At 40.1% G+C, this 14,922-nt stretch overlaps 2 protein-coding genes across 5 annotated transcripts in view; one reads left to right on the top strand and one right to left on the bottom strand.

Moving 5' to 3' along the window:
• Window positions 1-2,333, top strand: part of ece2a (endothelin converting enzyme 2a) — a 75,594-nt gene extending 73,261 nt beyond the window's left edge. For all 4 annotated transcript variants that reach the window (XM_084118673.1, XM_084118672.1, XM_084118671.1 and 1 more), the window contains exon 4: window positions 1,500-2,333. In XM_084118673.1, the coding sequence (XP_083974799.1) occupies window positions 1,500-1,787 (288 nt within the window). In that variant the 3' untranslated portion in view covers window positions 1,788-2,333. The remainder of the gene's footprint in view (window positions 1-1,499) is intronic.
• A 7,274-nt stretch (window positions 2,334-9,607) lies between these two features.
• On the bottom strand, window positions 9,608-12,392 carry camk2n2a (calcium/calmodulin-dependent protein kinase II inhibitor 2a). The gene is made up of 2 exons (XM_084119190.1): window positions 11,854-12,392; window positions 9,608-11,264 (listed from the first exon to the last, which is right to left on the bottom strand). The coding sequence occupies exons 1-2, from the start codon at window positions 12,356-12,358 to the stop codon at window positions 11,194-11,196; spliced, it is 576 nt and encodes a 191-aa protein (XP_083975316.1). The 5' UTR covers window positions 12,359-12,392; the 3' UTR covers window positions 9,608-11,193.
• Between the last annotated feature and the right edge of the window lie 2,530 nt (window positions 12,393-14,922).

Genomic DNA, 14,922 nt, shown 5'->3' with positions numbered 1-14,922 from the left:
GTGCATTGCATTTTTCTCCAGGCTGCATCTGTGAGAGTTTTTTTTTAAAGAGAAATCTGCAACTTCAGTTCCCCATAGAGGATCAGCACATAATTAATTTGGTTATTATAATTAATTTAAAAATGTGATTTCAGTTGATTCTATCGAAGGTTTGGCATTGGTGGCAGTGAATTTTAAGGAAATAATTTTTAATCACAATATCACACAACGAATATATTACAATGAAAAGTTTGTCAGTATTTTAAAGGGATAGTTTATCCTAAAATGAAAATTAAGTCATTATTTACTCTGGTGTTGTTCTAATGCCAAGCAGGGTTCCTCAAATCTTGCCCTGGAGGGCCAATGCCTTGCAGAGTTGAGCTCCAACCCTGATCAAACACACCTGAGCAAGACGATCAAGGTCTTTAGGATCACTAGGAAATCACAGGTAGGTGAGTTTGATCAAGGTTTGAACTAAACTCTGCGGGGCAGTGGTCCTTCCGGACCGGATTTGAGGAGCCCTGCCCTTCTTTCTTTTTTTGACCACTAAAGGAAAAAAAATTCCCGCTCGTGCTTGTCCATACATTGGCAGTAAATAGCGACTAGCGTCAAACTTTAAAAAAAGATGCAAAAGCATCACAGAATGATCCCATGCGATGTGTTGTATATTCCTAATGTTCTGGGGTTATACGATAGGGTTTGTGAAAAACAAACCGAAATTGAATGTGCGTGTTCATGAGACTATAAGAACTGCAGTTCACTTTTCTTCATTGAGTTGAAAATCTCTAGACCGGAACTCCATTTGTCTGTTACAGTTGACGGATGTGAATACGATAACTTCTTGTTGCACAATGGATGTATTCACCTCAGAGAAGAAGGTATGTGAATTGTAATCCATTTCGTGTTTTTCTTAGTCTTGATTTCTCACAAATTGTTTGCTTTCTCTGGGTCAGTCGGAGTGAAGTGTGGTGCTAATAGTGTCTCACGAACGCACATGTTAGCCGTGCATGGAAGACCAACGGCCAAGGTCAGGATTTTCTTTAAATAACAGATTAAACTTAGGTTTGCTTTTTCACCAAACCCTATCGTATATCCCAGAACACCTGGAATTTATGGCATGTGTCACATGGAATCATTGTAATACTTTTGCATTTTTTTTAAAGTTTGATGCTGACCGCTAATTCACTGCCATTAAATATATATATATATATATATATATAAAAAAAAATTATTTAAAATAAATAAATTATTCTCCTTTTGTGGTCAAAAAGAAAGAAGTCCATACGGCATGAACAACACCAGGGTGAGTAAATGATGATTTAATTTTCATTTTAGGTTGAACTAACCCTTTAATATCTATTCCAATTCCACTAGTGTGGGCAGCATGTGGACTGGGGTGTGCAGAAAATGTCGATATTTATAAAACATTTTTAAAAAGATGGTATCGATGTAATGATGACAATAATGTAGGTAACGCTCATAATAATTATAGTAATCATGTGATTTGTTTTGCCCCGCAGGTCAGTCGTGTTTTGAAACCCGGAGGCCGTTTCGTCTCTGTTACGTTTGCACAGCCACATTTCCGTAAGAGACTCTACGCTCGAGCAAAGTACGACTGGTCTATCAAGCACTATCACTATGGCAGCAGCTTCCACTACTTCCTGTATGTTCTCACCAAAGGGGAGGAGCTTAGCCCAGAGGATGCGGCACTGGAGAAGAGACTGCTCCAGGAAACTGAGGCTTCACCCACTGATGTCAAATTTCAGGAAGTGGATTCTGAGGACTTCCTGAATAACATTGGATTATAGGGACTTGTACAGAATTGGTCAATCAAAAGACTGCTGACCAAAGTTGTACATATTCTTCATAAATTTTTGAATGCTCCTATCCTTTAACGGATTTGTTCAACCAAAAACAATGATTCTTTTATTTAATCGTTTTCTCACTCACGTTGTTCCAAATTCATCTTTCTTCCATGGAGCAAACATTAAATTTTCTTTCTTTCTTTTTTTTATTCACTTTCATCTCCTTTTGTGTTCCAGGGAGGAAAGAAAGTCAAACAGGTTTTTGAAACAATATGTGTGTGAGTAAATGATGACAGAATTAAACATTTTGGGTGTACTATCCCATTAACAGTTTGCTGGCCTAAAAAAGGATCACTCTGTTTATCTGGTGGCGTTAAAAAATGCAGCAACTTCCCTTTTAGATCCTGTGAACTTTTGAAATGCCATGTTTGACTTTATGCCACACTGTATTGGTTTTGAGTTGGTTCAACACATTGACTTGGAATGACAATAAGCTTGTAAACAAATATCTTTTGTTAAAATGTCTGTTTTTAAAAGCTTTATATACCATACTTTTTTAGGCCTCTTTTGTGTGCAGTTTAACTCTATTTTGCATTCTCTCTCTCTCTGGCCTATTTCTCTGTGTGATTGTGTTGATTGGTATGACAAGGTTGAGTGCTTGACACCTGCACACTTGTGCAGAGACAAATCTGTCACAAAGACTTCTCAAACAACAAATAAACAGACAGACAGAAAACAAACAACCCTGCTGTATGCCAGAATATGACAGACGTGTGTGTGTGCGCGCTGCTTTGGATGAGGAATGGCTGCAGTGAATCGGAGGAGGCCATTAATAAACTAGAAATCATCTATTTTTAATTTAGCTCTGGAATGTAATTACTGTCTATTTTTAAGACTTGGGGAAGGTGCCTGAATTTCAGAACAGCTTCCTGTGTGCCAATGTGAACATAGATTGAAATGTTACACTGTGATCTTTAATAGTAAATAGAAGAAGGTTCGTCTTGAATCAGGAGAGCCCAAAGCACATTTAAACCCACTTTATGTTGTGAATGTTTGCCACGGCATTACTTGGTGGTTCCTAGGTGGTTTCTTCATAAGAAGCCATCCCCAAGTATGATATTTTTATTCTTAGGTACGCACGGCTTGGGTAAATCTATGGGATTTTAAAATCCAGTTTATTGTCTTCAGGAAAAATTGGAAGTTTGATCGCTTATTAAAGTAATAGCACATCTTTCCTCAAAAAAACTTCACAATTTGAGGAGCTATTCATGTCCGTGTGGGATGAGTTATGCACCCAAATTAATACTTAAGGTGATTGATTTTGAAGCCCTTACTCTGTGCAAAAGTAAAATATACCAGTAGCGGTTTCATAAACTTTTAGTTCAGAGTTGATCATGTCCAGATTGAATGCATCACCTGTGAAAGCTGATGATGTAGTCACAGGTCTTTCCCCTTCACTGAAACACTAAGAAATGACGTCAGGGCAGGGATGGTATCAGATGGCCGCTGGTATCGGGTGAGCCGTAGGTATCTGGTGTAGATTTATTCTGTGATCGTATCCTCACACCATGCTGTGTGATGGTTCTTCAGGAACTTATCGCTGCCTAAACACCACAAAGCTGCTGTGGAGAACAGGAGACCCTGATTAGTCTAATGGCTATGTTTTGTTTACACCCTTGCAATGCAAACCCACATGCAAGTTTTACTTTATATTGACATTTAAGACCATCTTCAATAATGTTCTTTTGAATAATTGATTATGAGTAATTACAGTAGTGTACTAATAAAATATTTTTTGAGATGTTGGCTTGTCTTAGAGAAGAACTAAATCAGACCTTGTATGGTGCTCACCAAATTGAATTGGATAATTTGGTTTTTAAATGTCATAAACAGTTGTTGTTGTTGTTGTACCTACAACAAAGCAAAATTTTGGATAGATAGTTAGATGGATGGATCTGGGCAGGAGATGGATGGATGGATGGGCAGGAGATAGATATAGATACAGTGAGGAAAATAAGTATTTGAACACCCTGCTATTTTGCAAGTTCTCCCACTTAGAAATCATGGAGGGGTCTGAAATTGTCATTGTAGGTGCATGTCCACTGTGAGACATAATCTAAAAAAAAAAAAATCCAGAAATCACAATGTATGATTTTTTAACTATTTATTTGTATGATACAGCTGCAAATAAGTATTTGAACACCTGAGAAAATTTGAACACCTGAGTTTCCTGTAGTTTTTCACCAGGTTTGCACACACTGCAGGAGGGATTTTGGCCCACTCCTCCACACAGATCTTCTCTAGATCAGTCAGGTTTCTGGGCTGTCGCTGAGAAACACGGAGTTTGAGCTCCCTCCAAAGATTCTCTATTGGCTTTAGGTCTGGAGACTGGCTAGGCCACGCCAGAACCTTGATATGCTTCTTACAGAGCCACTCCTTGGTTATCCTGGCTGTGTGCTTCGGGTCATTGTCATGTTGGAAGACCCAGCCTCGACCCATCTTCAATGCTCTAACTGAGGGAAGGAGGTTGTTCCCCAAAATCTCGCAATACATGGCCCCGGTCATCCTCTCCTTAATACAGTGCAGTCGCCCTGTCCCATGTGCAGAAAAACACCCCCAAAGCATGATGCTACCACCCCCATGCTTCACAGTAGGGATGGTGTTCTTGGGATGGTACTCATCATTCTTCTTCCTCCAAACACGTTTAGTGGAATTATGACCAAAAAGTTCTATTTTGGTCTCATCTGACCACATGACTTTCTCCCATGACTCCTCTGGATCATCCAAATGGTCATTGGCAAACTTAAGACGGGCCTTGACATGTGCTGGTTTAAGCAGGGGAACCTTCCGTGCCATGCATGATTTCAAACCATGACGTCTTAGTGTATTACCAACAGTAACCTTGGAAACGGTGGTCCCAGCTCTTTTCAGGTCATTTACCAGCTCCTCCCGTGTAGTTCTGGGCTGATTTCTCACCTTTCTTAGGATCATTGAGACCCCACGAGGTGAGATCTTGCATGGAGCCCCAGTCCGAGGGAGATTGACAGTCATGTTTAGCTTCTTCCATTTTCTAATGATTGCTCCAACAGTGGACCTTTTTTCACCAAGCTGCTTGGCAATTTCCCCGTAGCCCTTTCCAGCCTTGTGGAGGTGTACAATTTTGTCTCTAGTGTCTTTGGACAGCTCTTTGGTCTTTGCCATGTTAGTAGTTGGATTCTTACTGATTGTATGGGGTGGACAGGTGTCTTTATGCAGCTAACGACCTCAAACAGGTGCATCTAATTTAGGATAATAAATGGAGTGGAGGTTGACATTTTAAAGTCGATAGATAGATAGATAATTTTTTTTTAAGATAGTTGATAGAGCTTAACATAGTAGATAGATAAGACAGTTTTTATTGTTTGTAATCATCACTATTATTGCACCCACAAGAAAAGAATCCAAAATGATAATATGTCCCTTCAATATCATTATTGAAAGATTGAGATCTGCGTGTTCAGGCTCATGTTTCTGTAGGGACAAATGTGTGTTGTTGTTCATCTGGGGGGAGGGGTCAGGACACACCATTACATCATCATCCAGCAGCGGCCGGCAACAACACAGACCGTGGTATTGATAGCAGACACATAAACCCCTGCTCACAGCCGATCCACTGACAACACTAGGGTAAACATTTCACTAAGCTACGTTACGGACAGAGGCGTGCGCGTGTGTGTGGGGTTGGTCACTACTGCTCTTAAGGTCAAAGCAGGGGTATTTTTGGAACAGAGGGCAGCACTTCAAAACCTAATTGATTTCATTTATTTGTTGAAAACAAACTGTTTACCTAACTATGTTATCCTTGGTGCCGCATCTCTGTTATGCATAGGATTATGTAATGAGTTAAAAAAAAATCTAGATGAAATTTTAATGTATTTGTAGACTGATATGTGTTTTTCAATGGCCCATGCTGATGTCTAGAGAGCTGGGTGAGCATTATAATGACAACATGAATGTATACAATATCTAATGTTTACAACTTACATTATTTTCTCAAAATTACCTATATTCTGGAACTGATATAAGGGTGAAATACAGCTTCTATAAATTAACCAATCTCAGCTGATGTAGCCAAAAAAAGACATATATTATTAATACTGGCAAATACCAGCAACTATTTATGTATTTTATTAAATATCAGACTGTCACTGTAGTAAGACTGCAGAAGAGCTGCAGGTTCTGGAATGTTCCAGTCAGATTTCCAACTCTATTTCTAATCCATAAGCTATCCCTAAAATCTAAGCAAAATGATAGAATAATCATATGAATGTTAAGTCCGAAGCCAAGTCCTGAACCTAATCCTTAAACATGATTGGATATTGGAAATGTTCCACCAGGACCGACCAGGATCCTACATGGTCTTGGATAATCACGGTAAAGCTGAGCCACATTGTGCCATGCAGTAAATGAGAGTTTGAATTTGGTTTGCAACGTTTCCATATCCCATTCGACCCCTTGCTCATCATTTCCTGTTGTCTCTCTCCAATGCCTAATTAAAAGTAGAAAATGGACAAAATAAAAAAGTAGTTTTGCTGCATTTCAGTGGCATCATTTTCTGCAATTTATGGTTTATACTATCCAGTTCAAACACCTCCACTTTGACTCACAGTGGTGTTAAATGAGGATTTACTGTAATAAAAAAATGTTATCATCTCTAATGAGGGAGATCAAAGGAAGGAGCACCAACTGAGAGCAACAAGCTGGGATGAATCAAGGACAATGCTCTTAAATCAAATGTCTTTCTCACCGGGAGAAAGCTCATTCTTTGAGAATCTTAGAATGTCATCTCTCCCTCTTTCTTCCGTTATCACGCTGTCATTATCTGCCGAGAGTTGAGCTTTCCATATTGGGTCAGGCCACAGCGTCGCTCAGTCACTCCAGAGCTGCCGCGGGCCGCCTGTCTGTTCAGATAGTGTATCAGTAATCTCCAGCTCTGAGCAGCCTGTGTGAAGCGGTAAGGATTCCCCTGGGCATTGGAGCCATTCAGGAACACTGCAACAGCCATGAAGGTGTATTAATAGACTGAGATGGTGAAGCTGAGTGTCCTTGACTTCGGTTGAGTAACTGACTGATGGACTTTCTGCTGTGTGAGGAGTCTTTTCAAATAAACACACACAGATATCGGGAGTCTGAGGTTAAACTGACATTGATCATCCAAAAAATCGTTTGAAAATTTTACTGGCCAAACTTGAGCTTGGGTCAACTTGAGTTATAGAACGTTATCAGGATTGGATGAGTATTGGAGTTTAAATTGATTTAGAGTAAGCCTGACTTGTTTCCAGATGGATCCTGAGCCTCATTGCACTCATCGGACATGGCTGACCCAAAGGGGCACTCATGGGCGCGTGACGGCACAGGATAAAAGCGATTGATTCTCTTGCGGTTGAATCACACACATTGTATCGGGGGTGTGTGCGAGTGTGTGTTGAAGGAAAACATCGATATTGCTGTGAAATTTAACTGCACTAGATGTTTCAGAGCATTCGGTGTAAACATATATTTATCCAAGCTGTTTGGAAGTAATAAATGAATAACCTCGCCAGAGAAAACCATCTGAAATAACCACTAACATCCTGATTGTGTTTTCACCTGTCTGATTACTGTTTGCCCAAAAATGTAAATTATGTCATCATTTTCTCTTTACTCTTATGTTGTTCCAAACCGGTATGAGTTTCTTTCTTCTGTTTATTACGTGTAAGTCAATGGCTACCGTCAACTCTTTGATTACCAACATTCTTCAAAATATCTTCTTTTGTGTTCCATAGAAGAAAGAAACTCATACAGGTTTGGAACAACATAAGGGTGAAAAAAAAGTTAATTTTTGGGTGAACTAACCTTTTAAGGTGCCAGATCTTATATTAAAGGGAAAGTCAGATTACTGTTTTCCTGTAGCTCATAGTATAGCATGGTGCTAGCAACACCAAGGTCATGGGTTGAAGTTCCAGGGAATGCATGTACTGATAGAATGTTTACCTTGAATGCAATGTAAAAGCTAATTGACACTGGACTGACAGACGCCAACCAACAGCAACTGACATGTTCTGCAGGTTTTGTCGGATCAGTGAAGAAAGTAAGTCATACCGGTTTGGAATGACATGAGGGTGAGTAAATGATGACTGCATTTTAATTTTGGGGTGTACTATCCCTTTAAAGATTTCAAGGAAACCGTCAGATGATTTACCGTCAGTCTGCTTCATCAAGGCCTATAATCCATCTTCCAATGTCGATGTGCAGAAGGTCCTCAAGTAAATGTAGCAGCACAGCTCAAAGCTCTCATAAGGCCTTATGCCACACGAACAGTCTCCCTGTCACCATGACCGTGAGCTTAGCCTGAGATCAGTCTGAGCGTGATTACATGGGCGTCAGCACTGGTGCCAAACTTCACTATGTCCTTTAGGAAATACAGGCCTGGAACGCACCAACGCTCTCTCCATATGGTTTCATTCTCATAGACAACTCCAACACTAAAGATGTGAGGAGACAACAGGGTGAAAGAGGATTGCAGTTCTCTGACTGAGCTCCACGGTAAGATACGACCATCCTAACATGAATTATATTGAAGCATTAAAGGTAGCATTAACAATTTTCGGAGCTGCAATAGCAAGTTAGCTTTGAAAGCATGAGATCCCACCCTTCCTTCAGAGCGTCTCCAAAGCCATGCCTTCTTCAAAACACATGAACACACACAGCAGAGTTTAAAAAAGCGTTTAGAGACCGTGTTAAACTACCTCATATCTCAAAGCACATAACATTACAATAATAATGAACATAAACAACTTACAGAGCGCTGACCTGTACCACCTGACTGCTGCAGGTTCATTTTGCCGTTGATGATGTTGCCATTGAAACGCATAAATTCGAGTCACGAACCACTCCCGAGTATAATGTCACAGGTTTCCATCTCTTCCAAATAGTTATGACGTGTGAACGCAGCATAAGCTCGTTGTTTTGGTTCAGGAGGAACTGTAAAAGGTGGCTGCTGTTTTGGTGCTCGGCGACTGACGTCTGTCTAACGCTGCATAGCATGAAAAGCGCTGAAGACGCGTGATGTCTGTGTGAGCAGGGTGTGCGGTGGTATGGAAATACATGTTGATAGTTATGACGTGTGAACGCAGCATAAGCTCGTTGTTTTGGTTCAGGAGGAACTGTAAAAGGTGGCTGCTGTTTTGGTGCTCGGCGACTGACGTCTGTCTAACGCTGCATAGCATGAAAAGCGCTGAAGACGCGTGATGTCTGTGTGAGCAGGGTGTGCGGTGGTATGGAAATACATGTTGTTACATGTGATGTCTGTGTGAGCAGGGTGTGCGGTGGTATGGAAATACATGTTGACAGGCAGGTAGGACATTGTATCATTGTATTCGGACCAAATGCAATGATTGGACAAACATTTTATGGTCCTACACCTTCCATAGACAATATATATATATATATATAACTACAATTAGACCACTTAGTGATTGCTATCAGAATGTGAAGAGAATTTCAACCAGCATAACAAAAAACTTTTTCTGGTACAAATCACATACACTGCATTTAATATTTAATTAGATGACAACAGCTTGATCTGGTCATTTAAAACAGCATTTTATAGATAGTATTTGTCTTTTATATATATATATGCTCAGCTGAGATGCAAAGATCAAGTCTTGTTTATTAGTAGGCCTGTCTCTAAATGCAGATATAGGTTCACCAGCAGACTGTGCATGTGTTGTGGGGCCTCAAAATCAATATGTGTCAGACTTGTTTACCTCTTTGTCATGCAGTCAAATGACGACAAAAATCCATTTATGTATGTTCTTCCACCATTTATTAGTTCACCAAATACAGTGAAAATGGTATTTTAATATGCAATGATTCATTCTTAGAATGTCATGACATTTTTTGTCGCTTTTTTGCTTAATAAAACGATGTTCCATTATTGAAAAGTATTAAGGTTTCATGCACAACAAACCATAGTCAGTTTCCTTAGAATAATGGTACAAAACAAAGCAAAAAAGATAAATCAAATCAAATCAACAAAAGAAACATAATGTCCAAAAACCTGTCAAGTGACAAGTTATTTGAAGATATTCATAAACAGCGCAGTATTTCTAATATCGCCATTTTTCTAACAAATTCAACAAAGCTCAAGTCACAGTTTACGATTTCCATATAACAGTAGTTCAACACAGATGTGTAGGTGTGCAAAAAACCAGAGAAACATTCATTCATCAAGTCTTTAAAAAAAAAACATCCCAACCAAACTGAATTATCCTCTCGTCCCTGTCTAAAGATTTTTTCTCTGAAATATAAACATCCTTGTTGATGAATCTTTAAGACGACATACTAGCATATCATTTTAAATAACAAATATTTAGATATAAAAATACAAATATGACTTTTTTAAAAAGAAGCGTGCCAGGGTACGATTCATGGTGGCACCTCTGTTGGCACCGGAGTGAAAGTTCATGCAAAGAGATGGACACGACAAAAGAAACGAGCTGATGAAAAAATCAATAAATCTAAATACATAAAACATAAAAGGGCTTGGAAGAAACCAAGATGCATTCATGTTGGTTTAATTACATGAGGTGGTAATGCACAATGTTCCTCTGTGCTGTAGTGATGATGTGAATCCGTGGCGCAGGTGCGCAAATCAGCTGCAGTGAAGGGCAAAACAATAGATCAGCAAACGACGCTTCAAAGACTATACGCTTCAATACCTGTGGGCATGTGTATGATAATATTCTCAATTTCTGAAAAAGAACATGATGCAAAATATACCCAAAGAAAATATTCACATTGCACCATCCGTAGCCTACATATAGTTCCGTTATCATAATGGGAGCTCAATATATTTGTGTGTGAAGTCTACATTGTCTCTAAAAGCAGCAGTCGGATTGAAGTCGACGCTCAAGGCAGATTCCTGTGTGTGTGTGTGTGTGTGTGTGTGTTTGTGAAGGGGAAGGTCTTTGAGCAAAGATACTGTACAGCTATTGTAACAGAGCGTAAGATGCGGTTCAGTCTTCGGTTGAACTTTGTGTTGCTTACAGCGCTTTTGGAAGATGATGGTCGTGGAACAATAATGACAAGTCCATCCATCTTTATTCACAGAGCCGCAGCGCGCGCAGCCACAACAACGTCTCCGACATCTTCCTCAAAGCTTTCATTCGGGTGTCGTTTGTATAGGAGAATTGCCAGCAAACCCCAAAGGAAATTCCTTCTCTCCCTTCTTTAATTCTCGTTTTCCCTTTTTGTTTTTAGCCTCCTCGTGGTTCGAGCGTCGTGCCACCGTCCCTCCATCTCTTTGCAATCTTCTTCACATGCACAACCGACAAGTGCTTCGAATCGGTGATAAAAAATTGAAATGTCTGCAAGGCATCGCGCGGGTTTAAACGCCTGGTGATGATTTGTCGTTCATGCCTTTCAGCACCTCATCTATTCGGTCGTCTTCGATGACCACTGTGAAGAACAAGAATAAGATAGACAGCTGATGTTAAGACCCACAATCGTCCATCTGCGTATTTGCGCGCTTTGAATCTGCGCAACTAGGACACTCAACACATGCAGCACAAACGAATTCAAATGTTAAAATGCAAATTAGATGCGTTTTCAGATCAACGATATCACCTAAATTACGGCAATTTCTCAGTCGGGTTGCATTAAATATCATTGATACATTGAGGAAGACTGATTACAGAGTAACATCTTTACATTAAAATGTTTTGGCTTGTTTTGGAGATCTGTCCTAACGTCACCAAATGTTCCAATCGTATAACATGCATTTAAATGAAAATTCTATCGTTTGCTCGCCTTGATGTTGTTCCAAACCTGTAGCCTATGACTTTTTGTGGACTGTTATGGACTGACAGTCTCTGTCACCATTGCTTTTTTCCCCCGTGCAATTAAAGTGAATGGTGACCGAGGCTGTCATTCTAACTAACATCTCCTTTTGTTTTGCACATCGCTAAGAAAGTGAGTAGCCTAAATTACAGAAGTATCTGTTCCTTTAACTTCAGTAAGTTATCTTCCATCGGCATAACATTCTCACCTCTCTTCGCTCTGCCGATCTGTCCAAGTTTTGGAGGTCTTTTCGCTTGCGACGCTCCGAAGAACGAGTTGGTGTCCTGCAGCCCGCAGCTGAAGGACATCTGACTGACATCGTTGTCCGCTCCGTATCCGCTCATTTTCCCCTCTCCGTACGGCAGAACCTCGGACATGACTGCTGTGAAGGACGGGCTCGCGACGCAGAAGGCGCTAAAGAACTGATGTAGGTAGGCAGCTACGGTGGATATGGCAACTATCCCCGCAAAACAAGTGCACTTCTTCTTCTTTTTGCGTAGATATCCCCGCGCGTAAATGTCAGACTCCTCGCACCGCCAACTTCCAAGTGACTGGAGTGCTCGGTGCAGAGTGCGTCGTGTTGGGGAGAGCGAGTGAGAGAGAGAGCGCGCGAGGCTGAGTGTACGGCTACACCAGCGGTCAGGTGAAGTCTGCTGTAAGATACGGGAGATCCCGCGATCATAAAGGAAACCCGGGCGGAACAGTGAAGTCATCCATCCGGGCGTGTGTGTGTTTAGGAGAAAGAGAGAGAGAGAGATGGGGACTCCAAGAGGCGCAAGGGTGGCCCCATCAGGCGAAAGCTGAGAATGGCGAGAAAAAACACTGAACTGCGCTCTGCAGTGCACGTGTGCCTTTGCATGGGACGCATGGTGTTCGCAGGGACCATTGGAAAGCCTGCGGTTTGGGAGCTAAAAGATAAAATCGCAATTAATAGCCGATTTATGGAGCTCAATTGAACCTCAAAACTTTATACAACAACTTTTATTAGCCTATATCTGCTGTTACATTTGCATTGTTGTCACTGGTTTGCTGCATAGCATATGTGTAAGCAGTTGTGTTTTCAACTTTTTAATTTATTTTTTTTAATTTATTTTTATTAGGCAAGGCAAGTTTATTTATAGCACATTTCATACACAATGGCACTTCAAAGTGCTTTACATAGAAGAATTAGGCTGAAGCATTAAGTTCAGTTCAGTTCAATAATAATAACCTATTATTATTTTAAATAAGGTTCACATTAGTTTTGTCCACGCCTTTATAATTTATTGTTGCTACTTTTCAAACGCATTTTATATAGGCTAGGCCTACTTTGTTTTGTATACTTTGTACACTGTTTTTTTTTATAGCGTACACGACTCAGACTTTAAATCCTAAACTATGAAAACTAATCAAAATATTAATTGTAACTTTTTTTTAAAGCAAAAAGGGAAATAAGCATGAATCATTTCAATCGTGTGAAAATGATTTTGCCCCAGATAAAGTCTTTGCAAAAGTTAGTGTACCAAAAGTGACAGTGAAGAACATGCTTGATGTTTGAAGAAAACAAAAGAAAACCCATCCAAAGCAGTGTTCAGGCTACAGTTTTCTCTTCACTTTGCGAATTAACTCGAACAGTAGCCTGTTTATGTTGTCATCATGTTGCCAATTAATGGCCTTTGGCTTATGGTTCCCGATAAATTAAAGTTAAGAAGAATCTGGAAAATGTTTTGTTAGCCTACTATTGTTTTGGTTCGCTTTGCCCGATTACATTGTGTAGCCTACCTGGGAAATGATCACCGGAACACGACAGTGATGCCTGCTGTTGCTGCTGATGGCGTCATCAGCGCACGTCACACACACGTCGCATGTCCTCGGTCTCCAGATGCCGGATGTTGTTCGTCACCGTGGCTCACCTTTACTTCCTTTCAAGTAAACTTATAGTGCCGAAAATATAGTGCCGGCCCTGAGGCATATTTCAGCACCATGGATAGAGCTCACAAGGGCCAAAAATAATGTCAATACAGGAGAAATAAACCTCTAGACTATATTTTACTGTATCCCCTGCAGCATAACAACTATAGGCTTTTTCCCCCCTCAACTCATGCGTTTGATTGTTGGCATGGCAACAGTCCTCAGAAGACTGCAGTTCTCAAAGCTCATTTTCATATCTTCACTGTCCTCCTGAGCAAAAGGATTTTCATAATCTGTGCTGCTCCACTGCTCAAGTAAATGAATGAATGACAGTAGGCCCATCCACACAGACAGGTAATTTGAAAACCAGTGGTCTGGTCTCCGAAATAAACCATATCTTAAGGAATCTACGGAAAACTCCAGAGCTCTAGTGCAGCAGATGGGTGAATGTCTGTTTTATTTAGACATTTCAATGTCTTACTTAACTGCTAAACTTAAGGTACTACACAGTGTAGCCGAACTTGTTTTGTTCAAAATTAACAACATTTAAATAATGACTCAATACACCATCAATCCTTCTTCCAAAATCTGTTTGTGTCTTACCCTGATCCACTATTGTAAGAATATAAGATTATATTTTAGAAATGTCTAAATGTCTATCTATCTATCTATCTATCTATCTATCTATCTATCTATCTATCTATCTATCTATCTATCTATCACTCGCCCGTGCGTCTCGACTCTTGTCATATCCACTAATAGAGAAAAGTTGCTCCAGCTACTTTGACGCCTGTGTGGTGTGAGATTGGGGTTAGTTGTCACAACGAGCGAAAAAGGTTGACATAAAGCATGTTAATCTCGAAACCTCTGTGGAATCACCCGTTTTAAGATAACAGATCAGAGGAGAGACTGTTGGCAAAAAGAGAACCGACAGAGATATAGATTAAAACGAAAATCAACATTGACTTGGCTTTTCGGAGATGGCAAGAACTGAGGGGTTTGAACTGTTGTAAAAGCGAGGCAGAGACGGTGGTTTTATTACTCAGCGGTGAATGAGGTATTTTATTGAGCGGATAAACTGCCATAGCTCTCCAACAGAGTTCATTGTAAAGCATTATGTGAAGGGTCATTTTCATCCGCACAGTCAAGCGAGAGCCGAAGTACATTCTTCCCAAAATGCATGCAATTTGTTTTTTTAGAGTTGCATATTGTACATTTAAAAAGCTTTGAAAACAGTTTAAACTATTAAGTTTAAAGGGCCAGTTCACCCAAAAATTAAAATTCTGTCATCAATTACTCACCCTCAAGTCATTCCAGACGATCTCTTTATGAACTTTTTGAAGTGTCAATAATTGCGTAGCTATCAATGGAGGGACAGAAAGCTCTC

The sequence above is a fragment of the Abramis brama genome (assembly GCF_963993115.1).
Source record: "Abramis brama genome assembly, chromosome: 7".
Classification (NCBI taxonomy): Eukaryota; Metazoa; Chordata; class Actinopteri; order Cypriniformes; family Leuciscidae; genus Abramis; species Abramis brama.
Note: the sequence above shows the minus strand (reverse complement) of the source record. Positions and strands in the feature narration are given on the sequence as shown.

Excerpts from the sequence above, each read along its gene's own strand:
- camk2n2a (XM_084119190.1), bottom strand. The coding sequence starts at position 12,358 with ATGACTTCACTGTTCCGCCCGGGTTTCCTTTATGATCGCGGGATCTCC. Across the intron at positions 11,265-11,853 it reads GATCGGCAGAGCGAAGAGAG|TGGTCATCGAAGACGACCGA; the intron begins GTGAGAATGTTA and ends TGTTCTTCACAG.